A 17,418-nucleotide genomic window follows, 5' to 3' on the forward strand; every position below is an offset into this window, starting at 1 on the left:
CAAATTCCAGCTGTTTATAGCCCTCTGAAGAGGATCAGCAATCACTGAACACAGCAGAGCTGAGGTCTGTATTATACTCTAGCAGCAGCTGTTAAGTAAGAGCTGATTTGTTATGATACCATTAACTGTGTGAATGCTCTACTGCTTTTCATAATATTGCAAAGTACCACTTTCCAGACATAAGCCCAACCCTCCACAAAATAAGCGGCAACAAGCCGGGAAGGACAAGTCCCCCTGCACCTCCTGCTCTCATAATCAAATATGAGAACCCCCTTCCATTCTCCACAGAGATCAAAGTGATCACAGATCTCTTGTCCCTGTTGCCTCCCACCAACTAGCAGCAGGGGGATAGGGATTGGTTTGTGTGGTTTGGTTTTTTTTAAGACCGTCCACTGGACCACCAGAATTGGCCCATGTCCCCTTTTGGGGCTGCACATGGAGTGACTGCATATCCTGGGGCTGGGGCTAGAGAAGTCAAGGGAAACAGAAGAGGAACTCAGGTGGGGGACTCATTTGACCAAGTTCTCCTCTAACTCCCTGCCTCAGAGTGGCTTTTGGCCCTCTGCAGAAGACTGCATCCCACCAACCTCTTCAGGAAGAAGGACAGAGTCAGCACCCATGGCCTTCCATCACCTGTGCAGCTTCAACTCAGGGTCCCTTATGCTGGGTGGGTGATGAAGCTGAAAACCTTTGTATTTCTATAATTTGCAATTGGCCTCGCACAGCTCGAAGAGAAATAAAATTGCTGTGGTACGTGGTCATGCTAGATGGTATGTCTAGTGGTTTAGCAGTACTTTTTAGTCATTATTTTATCAGTAACTATCATTTTGACTCCTTTATGTTACAGTTGTACACTGAAATATCTGGTTACTATTGAAGAATGGCCAGGAGTCTCTACAGACTGTGCCATTTCCTCCTCTCACTTACCAACACAATATCCCACAAGGTTCAGGTACTGCTCCTCCTTGCAGCTAGTCCTGCACTTCCCACTCACAAGGGTTGCATGAGGATGGCAGGTTATGCAGTCAGAGTCTGAAGGACCATTGCACTTTTTGCAGGATGGATGGCAGGCTGCATGAGAAAACAACACTCGCTGTTAAGATAATCATATATATACCCAGAAAGAGAGAGAATGAATCATAGGGCCCAATTCTCCATTGCCCAGCACCTTGTGTCATCATTTACACCTCTGCAGTGAAGGTGTGAATTGCTACCTCGGGTGTAAGTGACTAGCAAATTCTGACTTGGAAGGATTTTACTCCCTCTCCTTTTTTGGCTTGACAAGGTGCAAGCAGCGGGAAATTTAAGACCTTTGTTCTTGTCCTCTGCATAAATTAAGATCTAAATCCACATAAAATACAGAGATCATCTCCCAGCCTGTGTGTATATATACATACACACAAACACATGCACAGCAAGAGACAGGGGAGAGATAAAGGATACATGAGGGCATGGTATAAAAGTTTTATTAGTACGAGTTTGGGATGGCCACATTACTCATGAATGGGGAAGCCAGGAGTGATTTATGAAGGTGTCCCCCAAACTTACGTCAATAAAACCTAAATACCATGCCACATACTTAACAGTAAAACTACTCCGGAAAGAGATAAAATATTTTATCGAGACAATGTTTTGCATCCTTCTACCTAAAATAAAGTCAGGAGTCTTATTATCAGGATTCCAACTGTGCAGACCTCTGAGGGAAATAAAAAAATACTGAGACTGATGATGTGTAAAAACCTCTAAAAATTACCTTGAAAAAGCTTTCCTATGAATAAAAACTTGCAACTTCAGAAGTGTAACAACATTTCAGGACCTCCCCAGACTAGAAATAATTGCTGGATCTCTATGGAAAGCTAGGAATCTCCCATTTCATATAATATAAAGCTCCTTCTTCTAGCCCTGAAAGGTCATCATCACCTATTTCTGACTGGGCCTCCCGCCCATTATTATTCAGAGCCTGGTAAAAATGGAATGAAACATTTTAAACGCTGTAAAAATCAGGTAGACACAGATTATACTAACATTATTGCTTGTGCCTGTTTAAAAGCTGCAGATGTTCTATATTGGCAAAGTGTGAGATGAGGTAGTTTTCTTTATACCTATGTTTGCCACTTACACATTAATACCATCCCAGGATCAGACACATTGCAATGCAACATAGTTAGCCATGAGCCAGGATCTCCTAGGTGGCAGTACAGAACACCAAAATCAACGTAATTTTTGTAATCACTTGCCCAATAAACATCTTTATAGAGTATTTCTTGGCTAAAATCCAACAAATAGAACATGGAATCTCAGAGAAACTGCGTTTCTCCAATTTGGAGGCCTCCTACCCAACAGTAACCAGTTCATCGAAGAAATGTAATATCATTTCTGAAAATATCTAGCCCAGTACACATTTATGGACAACGGCTGCAATCTGATAAAACCAGCTGATGACCTTTATACGTTGTTTGAGGGACATATCACATTTCAAAGCTTTTCCCCACACCTTCCTGTGGTCAGCAGCTAATAATGAAAGATTGCACCAAATCCCCAAATTCTAGCTCAATGGGTACATAGGAATTTCATTGTGCCATTCAGCCACAGAGTGACTGATTCTGGTAATCTGATTATATTAGATTAAATGACTTGGATGAAAGCTGCAAACTGATTGGCTGAAGAGGCTTATAACGCATAATTATACTGCAGCTGATGCGCACATCAGAAATAGAGTACCCTTCCCTAGGCCGGTAAGTACACCCATATAGAACATCAGAGGGGTAGCCGTGTTAGTCTGAATCTGTAAAAAGCAACAGAGGGTCCTGTGGCACCTTTGAGACTAACGGAAGTATTGGGAGCATAAGCTTTCGTGGGTAAGAACCTCTTGCATCTGAAGAAGTGAGGTTCTTACCCACGAAAGCTTATGCTCGCAATACTTCTGTTAGTCTCAAAGGTGCCACAGGACCCTCTGTTGCTCCATATAGAACATGTGTTTTCTCACGCAACTGCACCATTTCCTCCTCATAAACCCAGTGCTATAGTAAACTACGGATTAAAAATAATAATCTAATTCACACTGATATGTTTTTCTAGCCTTTTGGACCATTGAGCATAAACCATTCAAAGGTTCTTAAAAAAAAAAAATCTAGCTGCATATTGTCACGCTCACTTTCCATTATTAGAATAGAATGGTAATTCTTTACTGTCTGTGGATGCACAAACTAGACACTGTTCTTGATCCATACACACCAGCTCCCATGGAAATGAAGTGGGAGCTTTGCTGAAGACTTAGGTTAGCATACCTCATATGTCCCTAAGATCACAAACAAATAAATGCCATAAAACAAGAGATCTGTTTCCTCATCCCAAATACAAAATTATTTGTTTTGAAAGGCAGAAAACTATTTCCAGCTACATAATGCCCAGACACAGAGCATTTGATGGTTTTCTTAAAGACGTTCTGAAGCATTCTTTGTAACTAGAAAATACATTACCCTGAACCCTGATGGCTGGAAAGAAAGATAACCCAGTTAAGTCCATTGCTTCCCTCCCCAGCACAGTCCAATTTTTTCATCTCCTTATTTAAGTCTATTGGAGGTAACATCTGCACAACAGCCTGAGTCCCATTCGGCTCTCATACTCACATATACAACTCCCACTGAAGTCATTAAGCCAAATACAGCTCCGACACAAATCCACTTACGTTAGTGGAGTTGCACCCAGTGACACCAGCACCGAATTTGGCCCTAAGGGAGTTGCACCCGTGCATATGAGAGCATCCCTGGACAGCCTAGCTTTGCTCCTTCACTATACTGTTTCTGTTATGCATTTAAACTGTAAGCTCTTCAGAGCAGGGACCAAGGCCACAATCTTGCAATGCTCTATTCACTGGACAACACTGCCTTAGTAAAACCAGCCCTTCTGAATGCAGAATCCTGCTTAAGCACTACACAGGATGTTAAAGAACTCTTCCCCCAGGGTATGCTGGCTGAGAACACCACCGCAGCCTACTGCAATAAAATGCAGTCTATTTTCACTCCAATCCAGTAGAGCAGAGGGGGTTATAATTTTTTATTTAACATGTATGTCTCTCTCTCTCTCTCTCTCTCTCGTAAAATAATCCAGTCGCTGAAGCTGAACCATATGAGTCTCTCCTGGAATTACTGAATAACCTCCGATCACCTGACAGTGTGTCTAACTGCATCGAAATGTTCCAGTAAGATGCAGCAACATATACCGTCGGTCTCCCTGCAACGCACTCACAGTGGCAAAGAGCATTCTGGCTGTACAATCCTTCCGGGCACTCGGATAAGCACTTGCCATCAAGTAGGCCACGGGGGAAGGAGCAGGCCGTGCAGTTGTGGGGAGATGGCCCTGTGCAGGCTGAGCACGAGGAGTGGCACTCTACAGGAAAAGAAAAGAAAACAAAGAGGAAGACAAATTGGTTTCCAGCCTGTGTTTGCTGTTGCTGTCCCGGACTGAGATGATTTCATTCACCCGCTAGCTTACCTTTTCCCCAAGGCGATAAGACATATACTCGACAGGCTTCTCCGCCAGCGAAAGGCCGTAATATAGGTAAAAGTACAAATACTGTCTTCTGAGATTAGTTATATAAAGATCAACTACAAGTAACTGCATTGAACCCGCCTCTCTCACAAAGCTCACGCTTGCGTTCTAAGAACGGAAGATTTGGGTGCATGCTGGTGTCTTAGGTCACGTCTACACTTACGAGCTTACCGTGCTGTAACACTACAGCTGTGCCACTGTCAGAGCGATCGCGTAGCCACATGACGCCAGTGACAGAGAGCTCTCCCGTCGGCATAACCAAACCAGCTCCACGGCATCTCCCGCCGAAACGGCACCGGGCACACAAGCGCTTATGCCGGCAAAACTGATGCTGCGCGTGGGTGTGCTCAGTGGTTGCTCAGGGCAGCGGCTGCTCTGACGGGTGCCATGGAGCAGACAGCAGCAGCGTTCCTGCCTCTCCTGCTGGTGCCTGGGGTTGAAGCTGCTCCTCAGCTCCCAGCCCCCTTTGCTCATGCAGAGGCAGCCGGTAAGAGCCGCCCGGGTGGGGAGACCTGGCAGATCCCTCCCAGCACACAGCACTTACTACCCCTCTCCCTGCACGCTGAGCTACCCGCCCCACCACATACAACCCCTAACATCCCTCTCCCTACACCTTGAGCTACCCCCTGTCCGCGCACAGCCCCCAGCTACCCCCTCCCTGCACCCACAGCCACCTGGTGTGCACACAGCCCCTAGCTACCCCTTCCCCGCACACAGTCCCAGCCACCCGCTCCCTGCACCCACAGCCACCCGGTGTGCACACAGCCCCTAACTACCCCTCCCTGCACCCTGAGCTACCCCCCTGCCCACACACAGCCCCTAATATCCCTCTCCCTACACCTTGAGCTACCCCCTGTCCGCGCACAGCCCCCAGCTACCCGCTCCCTGCATCCACAGCCACCCAGTGTGCACACAGCCCCTAGCTACCCCTTCCCCGCACACAGTCCCAGCCACCCCCTCCCTGCACCCACAGCCACCCGGTATGCACACAGCCCTAACTACCCCTTCCCCGCACACAGTCCCAGCCACCCCCTCCCTGCACCCACAGCCACTCGGTATGCACACAGCCCTAACTACCCCTTCCCCGCACACAGTCCCAGCCACCCCCTCCCTGCACCCACAGCCACTCGGTATGCACACAGCCCTAACTACCCCTTCCCCGCACACAGTCCCAGCTACCCCCTCCCTGCACCCACAGCCACCCGGTATGCACACAGCCCTAACTACCCCTTCCCCGCACACAGTCCCAGCCACCCCCTCCCTGCACCCACAGCCACCCGGTATGCACACAGCCCTAACTACCCCTTCCCCGCACACAGTCCCAGCCACCCCCTCCCTGCACCCACAGCCACTCGGTGTGCACACAGCCCCTAGCTACCCCTCTCCCTACACCTTGAGCTACCCCCTCTCCCTGCACACAGCCCCTAGCTATCCCCTCCCTGCACCCTGAGCTACCCCCCTGCCTGCACACAGCCCCTAGCTACCCCCTCCCTGCACCCTGAGCTACCCCCTGCCTGCACACAGCCCCTAGCTACCCCCTCCCTGCACCCTGAGCTACCCCCCTGCCTGCACACAGCCCCTAGCTACCCCCTCTCTGCACCCTGAGCTACCCCCCTGCCTGCACACAGCCCCTAGCTACCCCCTCCCTGCACCCTGAGCTACCCCCCTGCCTTCACACAGCCCCTAGCTACCCCCTCCCTGCACCCTGAGCTACCCCCCTGCCTGCACACAGCCCCTAGCTATCCCCTCCCTGCACCCTGAGCTATCCCCCTGCCTGCACACAGCCCCTAGCTACCCCCTCCCTGCACCCTGAGCTACCCCCTGCCTGCACACAGCCCCTAGCTACCCCCTCCCTGCACCCTGAGCTACCCCCTCTCCCTGCACACAGCCCCTAGCTACCCCCTCCCTGCACCCTGAGCTACCCCCCTGCCTGCACACAGCCCCTAGCTATCCCCTCCCTGCACCCTGAGCTACCCCCCTGCCTTCACACAGCCCCTAGCTACCCCTTCCCCTGCACCCTGAGCTACCCCCCTGCCTTCACACAGCCCCTAGCTACCCCTTCCCCTGCACCCTGAGCTACCCCCTCTCTCTGCACACAGCCCCTAGCTACCCGCTCTCTGCACACAGCCCCTAGCTACTCCCTCCCTGTACCCTGAGCTACCCCCTCTCCCTGCACCCTGAGTGTTTTCAAACTTTTTGAGCTAAGCCCCCCACCTTTGAGTTATAATTTTTGGTTGCCCCCCCACCCCACCCAGACAGGCTGGGTGGCCTGCTGAGGTGAGTTAGGGGTGGAGGTGGCGCTCCCTCCCTGGACCCTGCCATGCGGAGGTGGCTCGAGCCCTGCTGGCCCCTGCCCCCCCAAATAGAAGGCAAACTACGCCTATGCCCAAGGCCCCTCTACCTCCACTGGGCCTTGGAATTGGTATAGCATGTCGAGGGGGGCCTCAGAGAGAAAAAGGTTGAGAACCCCTGCTGCAGAACACAAAGGCTGGGGCAGGCAGGGACTGTTTCTAAGAGCTTACAGTCTAAACAGACAAGACGGACAAAGGATGGGAGGAAACAGGCACCAGGAGGTGAAGGAACTTGCCCAAGGTCACACAGTGGGTCAGTAGCAGAGCTAGGAGCAGCACCCAGGGATCCTGACTACTAGTGCGGTGCCCTTTTCCACTGGAGCACACAGCCTCTGGGGTAGCTAATTCCACTGAAATCAAGAGAGTTGTACCAGGGATCAATTTGACCCAATGTTGTCAGGGAAACTTCAAGAGTTTCAGATTATGTACAAGAATGTTTCTGTGGATACCTGAGAAATCCAAACCTGAATGGAGAAAACTTTCAAGCCCGACCTCTCAAACAGTAAATGCAAATGTTGCCTATTTGCAGGCATTTGTACATGTCCGTTGCAGAGTTTGCATTGCTAGAAGGATGAATAAGTAACATCCATCAAGTTACTTTTAGACCCAAGCCCCAGTTAGAACTGGGGCTCCTGGCTTCACGGAAGTGAATCTGGGAGCCCGGTAAGGCCAGTGCTTTCCCCACGCCGTGGGCCCTGGAAGCCTTTGTCATGGCAAGTTCGTTGAACCCAAGATGCTTCGGTGTAACGTGCCAGGTTCTCAAATTGGCATCTTCCAGTGAAATTGTTTCTTAGAAATATTCCAACCTGCTCTGCGGCAGACCCTTAGCTGATGTATTGCCAGAGCTCTACTGACTTACATGGCGCTATGACATTTGCACCCACTGAAGATCCACCTGGAGAAATGTAAGAATCAAGAACATCAACAAGTTCTTGTTATTTGTCCCCATGCCCAGAACTGCAACGGCGCTGAAAACGATGACTGGGATTTTACTTGAAGAAAAATGTCAAGAGTGATTGAATTATGTCTTTGAGGCTGGCACAGAAAACACTTAGGACAATCAAGAGACGTTCTCTTCTCTTGCTTGCCTCTCAATCGCTTAAATCTACATACGTGCAAATTTCTTTTGTTTGGCGCCTGTTCAGCGGAGTGCAAGATGGATACAAACCTGATGCTGACGCCTTTGAGAGGCGAACCAGAGCACGGTACCTGTTACAGCCTGTACAGTTGATTGTTTTGCAGAACGATCTTGCGTTAACAATGCATTTTTCTCTTTTAAGCACTTCTAAGGCAAGAAATGACCCTCCAGCAAATTTCTGTGAAACTAATATACTCGATGAGTTTTATGTTACAGTCATTGCCAGCAAACACAAAGTGTGTGTGTGTGTGGGGGGGAAGCACTCAGATTAGCAGAATATGATGCACAGTTGTAGAGTATCTAGCCTATGAGAATGCCTATTCTGTGTAGGGGCTCCTGGCACTCTTCCTGCAGAGCTGTCACTTGTAAAAGTAGCATTTCACCTCAGACTTTGGTTGGAGATGTCACGCCTGCGCTAATTCTGATTGAGCCAGCGCTCTAAAACTAACAGTGTATATGCATGGGCAGTGGGACCGGCTAGCTGTCCTGAGATGTCCCTGGGGTTTCCGAGGGGATTGTACGCCAGTGGCTAGCCCGTCCCACCACTTGCATTGCTGCAGCTACGCTACTGCTGTTAGCACACTAGCCAGGGCAAGTATGCCTACCTGGAAATTCCACCCCCAGCTCCAGTGTACACGTATCCTAAGTCTGAGGATGGGCTGAGCTGCTTCCAGGCATCCACAGTAAACTCTTCCCCTGCCCTGCCTGCACTACGTGTAGGGTGACCAGATGTACCGATTTTATAGGGCCAGTCCTGATATGTGGAGCTTTTTCTTATATAGGCTCCTATTACCCCCCACCCTCTGTTCCAATTTTTCACACTTGCTGTCTGGTCACCCTAACTACGTGAAAAGTTGTTGTAACAAACTGTGCCATGCACCTACATGCAAAGCTGTCTCAAGCTTTATACAGCCATTGGTTCTACTAGCTGGTTGCAACATCCGGACAAGCGCTCTCAGTTTGGGCTTGGCTGACCCAGTGCAATCTACAGTGGTTTCCCTCTCAGCCTTGCTGGGAAGCCACAAGCATTCAATCTGTATCAGTTCAGCCTGTCCTCCTAACTCCATCCCACAATGCAAGGCCTTCTGTTTGGAATTTACCTCAAAAAGTCTCTGTTCCTAGTCACAGTGCTGGGCATTATGGGATAGGACCTTCAGGATACCCAGGATGCATTAAGATAGCCATGCTAAAAGGTGTGCTGGGTGCAGACTTGCTAAAACCGTTCTTTAAAAAAGCAGCACTCCTGTTAAACTGCTTCAGGGACAAGCAAGACAACTCAACGTCTTCTGCAACCCCTGCAACATTTTCCACACTTGGGGCTTGCTCCTGCCCCAGTTGAAGTCACTGGTGACACTCCTGCCATTGCGTTCAATGGAGCGGGAACACCAATGCAGACCTACCCTAGGAGCCATAAAAACATAACTGGACCTGCTAGAATCTTACACATTTTAAAAATATTTTCTCTCAAAAACACCAGCGTTCAGGACAAACATCAGCTGAGCACATTTAGGTTGTGAAACGCTACACGTTTCAGGCCAATAACTTATTTGTACCACAAGCCAGACAGTAGCTTGTAACATGTCACAAGCACATCCGGTATCTCTCTCTCTCTCTCTCTCTCACACACACACACACACACACACACACACACACACACCCATTCCCAATACTGTATTTAAAACCTAATGAATACCGGCATGTACATTGAAAGCACTTAAGAATCATTTGGCCGGCTCTTTTCCTCACCTCTGCACACTCTGGTGTTCTCGAGGTAGAATCGGGCTTTGCACTGAGAAAGGCAAATGCCATCCGGTGCTCCCTCGAGGAGCTGTCCCGGCTGCAATACCTCCTCTGGCTTCCTGCACTGGGTGCAGTGAGAGTTCTCCGGCCCTACACAGGCACGACAAGATGGATGGCAACCTATACAAGAGCAATGGAATATGAAGTCATGGATCAAGGGACAGCGCCCTTAAACTGACAGAAGCCGGATAATCTGAATGCAAACAATAGAATCCTGTCATAAAAATGAGAGCTGGTGGGAAAATACATAAATCGTCTTCTTCAGCCACCTCGGAGTGTTGGCTTGCTCCGTACAGTAGATTCTTCAAGCATTGGGTGGATTTCTCTCAAGCACCAGCCAAATTCGACTCCCATTGAAGTGAATGGGAGTTTTATCACCCATTTCTGGAGAAGCAGAATTAGGTCAATGCATCTGAAAATCCCACCAGAAAATTTTACACGAGTTAACTAATGGGGTGTGCGCAGCCTCCTTTGGGAGGCTGTTCCACTATCCAATGGGATGCTTTGTTTTATATAATGAAATGGTGATAACAGATCTGACATCTTTTTTCAATTAAAAAAAAATATATTTTTTTTTCAAAATCCTTAAGGGGAGAACACTGCAGCTTAGTGTTTTAGGCAACTCAATTTTCCTTTTACCTGTAGAGCTGCATAAACCAACACTGTGTTGTTGGGGAAGCTGGGGAGAAACAGGGAAAACAGTGAATTTTTAAGGGTTTATGAGAAGGGTAAACTGTGTCCCCTGAATGTTCATACTTTCCTTTGCAGCCCAGGGGAAATTACCTTATGTCTTAGCAAATCCACTGAACTTTAATGTGAAATTGTATGCACATTTAACTGTCATCAGAAAAATATAGGAAACGTTGTGTTGGCCTATTGTGACAATATGGGGGGGGGGGGAATCTCCAGAGGGAGCAAACCCTGGGGGAAAAAAATAAAAAAAATAATAATTTGTGTGTGTTTGTTGTGTGGGGGAAATGAAGCAAAAAGTGGGAATTTCACACCCCTCACCTTACTTCAGTATACGGTAATGGGGCAGAATCTCTAGCGAAATCTAAATCAGCACAGCTCCCCTGAAGCTAATGGAATTTCACCAATTTACCCTTTACTGAGGATCAGGTTCCAAATACCTTTGCAGACATTGTGATCGTGATAAAAGCCCTCTCCACAGGCAGGCAGACACTGGCCCTGGCGCAATCCCAGAGAAAGGGAACAGGAAGTGCACTGAGTGGCCAATGGGCCAGTACAACTGGCACAAGAATCGTGACAAGCTGGTGGAGAAACAGAGAGCATATAACTGGAATAGCATACTTAATCCGCTTGTAGCCATGCTGCCGGCTACTGTACCATGCTGCCAACCAAGTCATCTCTCACTCCGCACACACCCACAGCATTCTGTCACGTGGTAAAGCAATAATTCCCTCTTACGTAGTGCTTTTCACTTGGAGATCTCAAAATGCTTTGCAAAGGAGATCATTTAAAATAATCCACCCCGAGTTAACTGAGCAACTTAAAAACTCAAATCCCCTGTCTCCTCAAACAATTCTGTACCCTCGCAAAAGAAGATGAGCTTTGGAATGTGCCTTGAAGGTCATCAGAAAGGTCATGCAACAAGTGCCAAGCAGAAATGCCTCTTACCTCTGCATCGCTGAGTGCGGTCTGTGTAATACCCACCAGGGCATTCTGAAATGCATTTCCCACTGTGTAACACCTTCTCTGAAGCACACGCTAAACATCTGGGTTGGTCTGAGTAACATGTTTCACAGGACTGGTCACAAGCTGTCAAAGAGGACAGACCATTAATGAAATGCACTGTTATGAAAGGAACAGCGGTGTTCCCAATCTGGTTGCATGTATACAATACAGCAAAATATAGCCATGCCCAGCTCCTTCCTTGTTAGAGAGACACTTTCAAATGTTACAGTAAATTAAACCCTTCCTCTTGCCTTTCACTGCATGCCTAGTCACATATATGAAAGAAGACAGAAGAGATCTCTAATTGCCCTAAAGAACTAGTGGAATTCAGAGTGACACCACAGTAGAAACAGCAGCAGCTGTTGCACTAGTGCTCTCACTACTGCTATCACCAGTGGATGCACTCATATTACAACAACAGTGGAAAATTGTCAGTAAAGAATCAGTGAGACATGGCCTCTGGAGACGCTGAAAATCCTAAAGGTCTCCTCTTCTCAGGAACTGTAGATTTGAAAAAAATAGGCCTATGTCCCATCTGCTCCCTGCCCAGATAAATTCTTAGCAATGTCTACAATTTTCATTTTCCATCAGAAAAAGACTTGAGAGTTAACACCCCATCGAGATGAATGTAAGGTGGAAAGAGCACAGCTCTCTTTCACATTCTCTGCATGCAGCAGACATCAGTTTGCATTTGGAGGGTTTTCTTCACAACCCATAAGCATTGCTAAGACCATCTGCGGAGGTGTACCTACAGAGATAACATATAAGCAGAACCAATTAAAAGTGATGGAGAGACACTCAGACAGGCATCCCATAAGCTTGTGATTTGAGCGTCTGGAATATGGACCACAACTTGGAACACAGTCCCTGCTGGTTCCTGTTCATAAAAACAGGAACCTGGGGTGTTTATGGAAATTATTGCACAATCTCATTATTGATACACCCTAGCAAAATAATGCCGAGAACCATCCTGAAGAGATCGCCCAAGAGAGAATTTTCTAGCTGAAGAACAAGCTGGGTTTAGACTCAAAAGAGGTACGGAGGAGCAAATATTCAATCTGCATGTGCTGTGCAAGCTAGTGCTAGGAAATGGCGGGAAGGCAGTCCATGTCCTCATGGATTTTGCTGAAGCAGATGGCACAAGCCTCTTTGGGCAATCCTGCGACCAGTTGGGAGTTGGTGAAAATGTAATACAGCTGATACAAAAGCTCTACATCAGCGCAATGGCTTTGGTGTTTGCAGGGTATGAGCAAAGCAGTTGGGGTTTGACCTGAGGATAGGAGTCAGGCAAGACTGCATGATATTCCAGACCCTTTTCAACGGTTATCTTGAAGAAACTGTAGGAAGACCCACTGATGGAAACCTACAGGAGGGTGTACACGTGGACAAACAATTAGTTATCTGTGTTTCGCCAATCACATTGATATTGTCCTGATTGGATGGTCACAAGAAGAGGTGCAAAAATGTCCAGAAAGGGCAGCGAGGGAGGCAGAGAAATTCGATATAAAGAGATTGTATGAAAAGACAAAAGACAATGGTGACATCTAAGTCTGTTGAAAAGGCGAAGCTATTCCTACCCAAATCTGAGGAGGCACTGGAGTGTTGAGCACTCCGAAGAGCTGGGTAGTGTGACTACGAGGGACGCTGAGCACTTAGACACCCCAGACATAGAATTGGATTCATGACTGCTGCTCTAGCAACATTCAACCACCTTTGGAGAAGCAAAGTACCATGAAGTATTACCATGAAGTATAAAATGAAATGGCTGCAGTCTCTTGCCTATGTGTGTGTGAGATAAGGATGCTAATAAAACAGACACCGAAGAAGCTTTCTGCCTTTGAAGTGAAATGCTACAGGTAACAGCTGCGCATTAGTTATACCTCACACATGATTAACAAGGAGGTAATCACCCGAATTTACAGCATAACTGGAGTGATAGCTGATATCGTCCAGACTATCAGACGAGAAAAACTGGAGTTTGGGGGACATGTGGGTTGGATGAGCAGAGGAAGATTGCCAGAGCAAGGTTGGCAGCGATTGATGTCAAATGCCAGGGGAAGGGGTTTGACACAGCGAGAGCGGTTTGACCATGTGGCTGGCTGGCTGGGAGGCAGTAGGGTACACTGCTTAAGGCTGTGTGAAGACTGTGAAACGTGGCGGAAGATTGCTGGACAACGACTCCTGCATGTTGTGATTGTACTGTTCACTGTGATGTGACGCTACAGTGCTTTGCACTAGGCAAATGATGATTAACTACATCGATGCAGAGCAAGCCCCTAACATACATGAGTTTGCCCCAGTTCATCTCACTTTGGCGAGTTACTGGGTTAGCTGAGGCAGCACGCCTACTTTTGGGATTTATACAGTGCAACAATGACCATGTAATCACACCAGTGCCAATTTCCTTCAGGTAGATGGGACATCAGAAACTCTTAGGAAGGACAGATTATTCCTCCTCTGCCTACTAAAGGGTTTGTCTCACCTCTGAAGCAGCTGGTAGTGACCACTGTCAGAGATAGGTTAGTGCACTAGATGGACCTTGGGTCTGATCCAGTCTGGAAACTCCTACGTTTTTTCTCATTATCTGCCCAGCTCTACCAGTCTCTAAAGACTTATATTCTTTGCCCCCTTTCCTTCTCTTTCTCTCTGTCCTTCCAAAAGATTCCCATGTGCCGCAGGCGTTGTTTAGTCACCGAGCTGTGGATTACTGGACAACTTCAAGCAATCTGCTGGCAAAAGTCGTCTCTCTTTCCACAGTCAAGTGGATTTGTCAAGCCCGAAGGATCATCTCATTTTTGCTTTCATGCTGCTCAGTGAACAAAACAGCCTTAAACCTTTCAGCATCTGATAATTTTAAATGAGCTAGTAATCTTATAAACAAGTAGCAGCATTTCTCACTAAATATTTATGGAATAGGTGTGTCTGGTCTCTCAGATATAGATCTACAATCCTGTTTGCTGGCTGGCTACACAACATATTGATTCCCTTCTGTCATGCATGGGCAAAGTTCATGTCAGAGAAAAAGAGAAACAGGGATTTACCATTGCAGATTCCATTCTTCACATAAAACCCGTGACCACAGCTGGCCACACAGAGCCCGGCATTTAAAACGTGAGACCCGTCCTTGCAGGCCAAGCAGTTGTTCTCAGCAGACCCCCAGCATGCAGAGCAGGACTCGTGACAAGCTGAAAGGAAAAAGATTAACCAGTTAATGAACAACCACATGGCCACTGAGTTTTTAAAAATGAGTTTTGTAGCAATTTGCCTATTTGCACTTTCACTCCTAAAATAACATAGGCTTTTTGTGCTTTTAAAAATCACTGGTGTGTTGAGTTTTGTATTTTCATCTGGGCTAGTCACGCTTTTAGGGAACTCCATTTACATCCCAATTTTGCATCTGCAAAATAGCTACGTGCAAATTAGAATAGTGCTTGCGGCTACAATTAGACACTTAGAGGAACAACTTTGATTATTGTAAAATGTATGTATTGATATAGCATGGACCAGGATTTGGGCTTCATGGTACTAGGTGGAAACAATCTGCCCTGCATGACATGTAAACAAAACCACCAGATCTTTGCAGGCAGACTCCTGCAAGGCCCCACTGACACATCAATGGAACTACATGAGAGTGCAAAGGTCCATCCATGAGGATCTGATTGCAAAAGGAGTGGGGGGGAGGGTGTCCTAAGCAAATTGCTCCTGCAAAAAAAAAAAGGGGGGGGGGGAGGGGGCCACCCTTCTGAAAATGATTTTTACTCCCTCCAAAAACTCTGCATTGGGGGCAATGAGCTGCTGAACTCCACCCTCCTGACTGATTCTGTCTGAACAGGGAAGGGGGCGGAGACTTTGGGGAAGGGGCAGAGTTGGGGCGGGGGCGGGGCCGGGGCCCCGTGGAGTGTCCTCCTTTTGGAGGCTCAAAATATGGTAACCCTAGTATATTACATACATACACCATTCAGGCAATGGATATGTTCTCTCTTGAGCAGAAGAAGATACTAACTAGTACCTGCACAGGACTAGAGCAACCTTTCAACATACTCATTTTTTTTGCAAAGAAATGAATGACTGTATGGGGCTAAATTCTGCTCTCCTACATAGCTGTGAGACCCAACTTTGAGACTGAGTTTAATCGAGAGGAAAATCGAGCCCACTGTGGTTAGCCTTTCATGGCATTTGTGTGGCTGTTACATCATGTTAAATCGTGCTGCCACTAATCACACAGCCTGTGCAAATTACAGCACTTTCAGAATTAGATTTTTTTTTTCTGATTACACCCATATACGTTCTAAAGATTTTCTCAACTTCATAGTTTCACCGGCCATGTCTATGCTTGTATTCCCACCCTGTGAAAGGTGGGGTGAAACAGAATCCTAAAGGCGTATGTCCTGAACATGCAGACATTCATGAAACCCACCTCTCCGGAAAACACAACTGCATTTGCCATTTGTAAAGTAAGATGCAACCTCCAGTGTGGTTGTATAGGAGGTCCTGCAGTGACGTTCATATCACCTCAGCAGCACTTGCATTCAGAAATTCAAACGAAGCCATTTCTAACACAGAAGGAGCTGCAATTATGGTACCCAGACTGTATAACCCGCAAAAATCAGGAGGCAACAATAACAACTCACAAGGGAATAAATGATCCAAGCTGGAGAGCTTAAATTTCATTATCTAATACAGGGATAGGCAACCTATGGCACATGTGCCGAAGGCGGCACGTAAGCTGATTTTCAGTGGCACTCACACTGCCCGGGCCCTGGCCACCAGTCCGGGGGGCTCTGCATTTTAATTTAATTTTAAATGAAGTTTCTTAAACATTTTAAAAACCTTATTTACTTTACATAGAACACTAGTTTAGTTATATATTATAGACGTATAGAAAGAGACCTTCTAAAAACGTTACAATGTATGACTGGCACGTGAAACCTTAAATCAGAGTGAATAAATGAAGACTCGGCACACCACTTCTGAAAGGTTGCCAACCCCTAGTCTAATGCACATTTATTTAAAAAGTAGGAATAGGAGAGAAGCCCATTTAAAAAAAACAAAAAAAAACAGACCTACCCTTCGCAGGGATCTGCCCCAGAATAGATAGGAATGGGCTTGTTTCCAATAAAAGCAGAACATGCCTAACTTTTGCAGGGCAAGCGAGGACAGAACGAAGGAGAGGATACTGCAATTAGAGAGCAGGGTAGACGGCTGCCACGGACTCTAAACACGTTAATTTCCACAGAAATAAGAGGTCACTTATTATCCTCCTCTCCCCCCCTCCCCCGCTTTGTTCCAAGTTTTTTAATTCCTCTTTTATCTGCTGGAGTACACGGTATTCTTCCCTGTCGTTTTTGTTTTATTAACAAGCTGGAGCATAAATCACCATAGCAGCTGAACAGCTCCCAACCATTACGGGATTTTACCCTCACAACGTTCCCCCCATGAGGTAGGGCAGTACTATTACCCCCAGTGAGCAGATGGGGAACTGAGGCACAGAGAGACTAAGTGACTTGCCCACGGTCACACAAGAATTGGACCTAACATGCCTGAGTCCAAGGCCAGTGCTCTGTTCACTAGACCGTCCTTCCTCCTTTATCATCCCTACGATCTGTTGCTTTTCTTTCCACCCTTTTCTCTCTTCCCCTTCTGTTCCCTTGCAATTTGCTGCTCTCTTCCTCATCTTCTCCTCTCCTTTTTCTTCTTGCCTCACTCCTCCTCCCTTTCTCCGTCCTGATTTCTGCAGAGCATTATGGGCAGTCTGAGTCACACATTTTAAGCCAGAAGAGATCAAAGCACAGGCCACAGAATTTCACCAGTAATTCCCGCGGAGAGGGCAATTATTCCATTTCCCATGTGAACACTATCAAGCCCATAAACTTGTGATTGAAT

General features: G+C 47.1%; 1 protein-coding gene across 3 annotated transcripts in view; it reads right to left on the reverse strand.

Annotated features, from left to right (window-relative positions):
- Nucleotides 1-17,418, reverse strand: part of FRAS1 (Fraser extracellular matrix complex subunit 1) — a 292,619-nt gene that overhangs the window by 136,633 nt on the left and 138,568 nt on the right. For all 3 annotated transcript variants that reach the window (XM_054031084.1, XM_054031085.1, XM_054031086.1), the window contains 6 exons: nucleotides 14,577-14,720; nucleotides 11,479-11,619; nucleotides 10,971-11,111; nucleotides 9,787-9,960; nucleotides 4,249-4,389; nucleotides 928-1,071 (listed from right to left, as the gene is read on the reverse strand). In XM_054031084.1, the coding sequence (XP_053887059.1) occupies nucleotides 928-1,071; nucleotides 4,249-4,389; nucleotides 9,787-9,960; nucleotides 10,971-11,111; nucleotides 11,479-11,619; nucleotides 14,577-14,720 (885 nt within the window). The remainder of the gene's footprint in view (nucleotides 1-927; nucleotides 1,072-4,248; nucleotides 4,390-9,786; nucleotides 9,961-10,970; nucleotides 11,112-11,478; nucleotides 11,620-14,576; nucleotides 14,721-17,418) is intronic.

The sequence above is a fragment of the Malaclemys terrapin genome, chromosome 5 (genome assembly GCF_027887155.1).
Source record: "Malaclemys terrapin pileata isolate rMalTer1 chromosome 5, rMalTer1.hap1, whole genome shotgun sequence".
NCBI lineage: Eukaryota > Metazoa > Chordata > Testudines > Emydidae > Malaclemys > Malaclemys terrapin.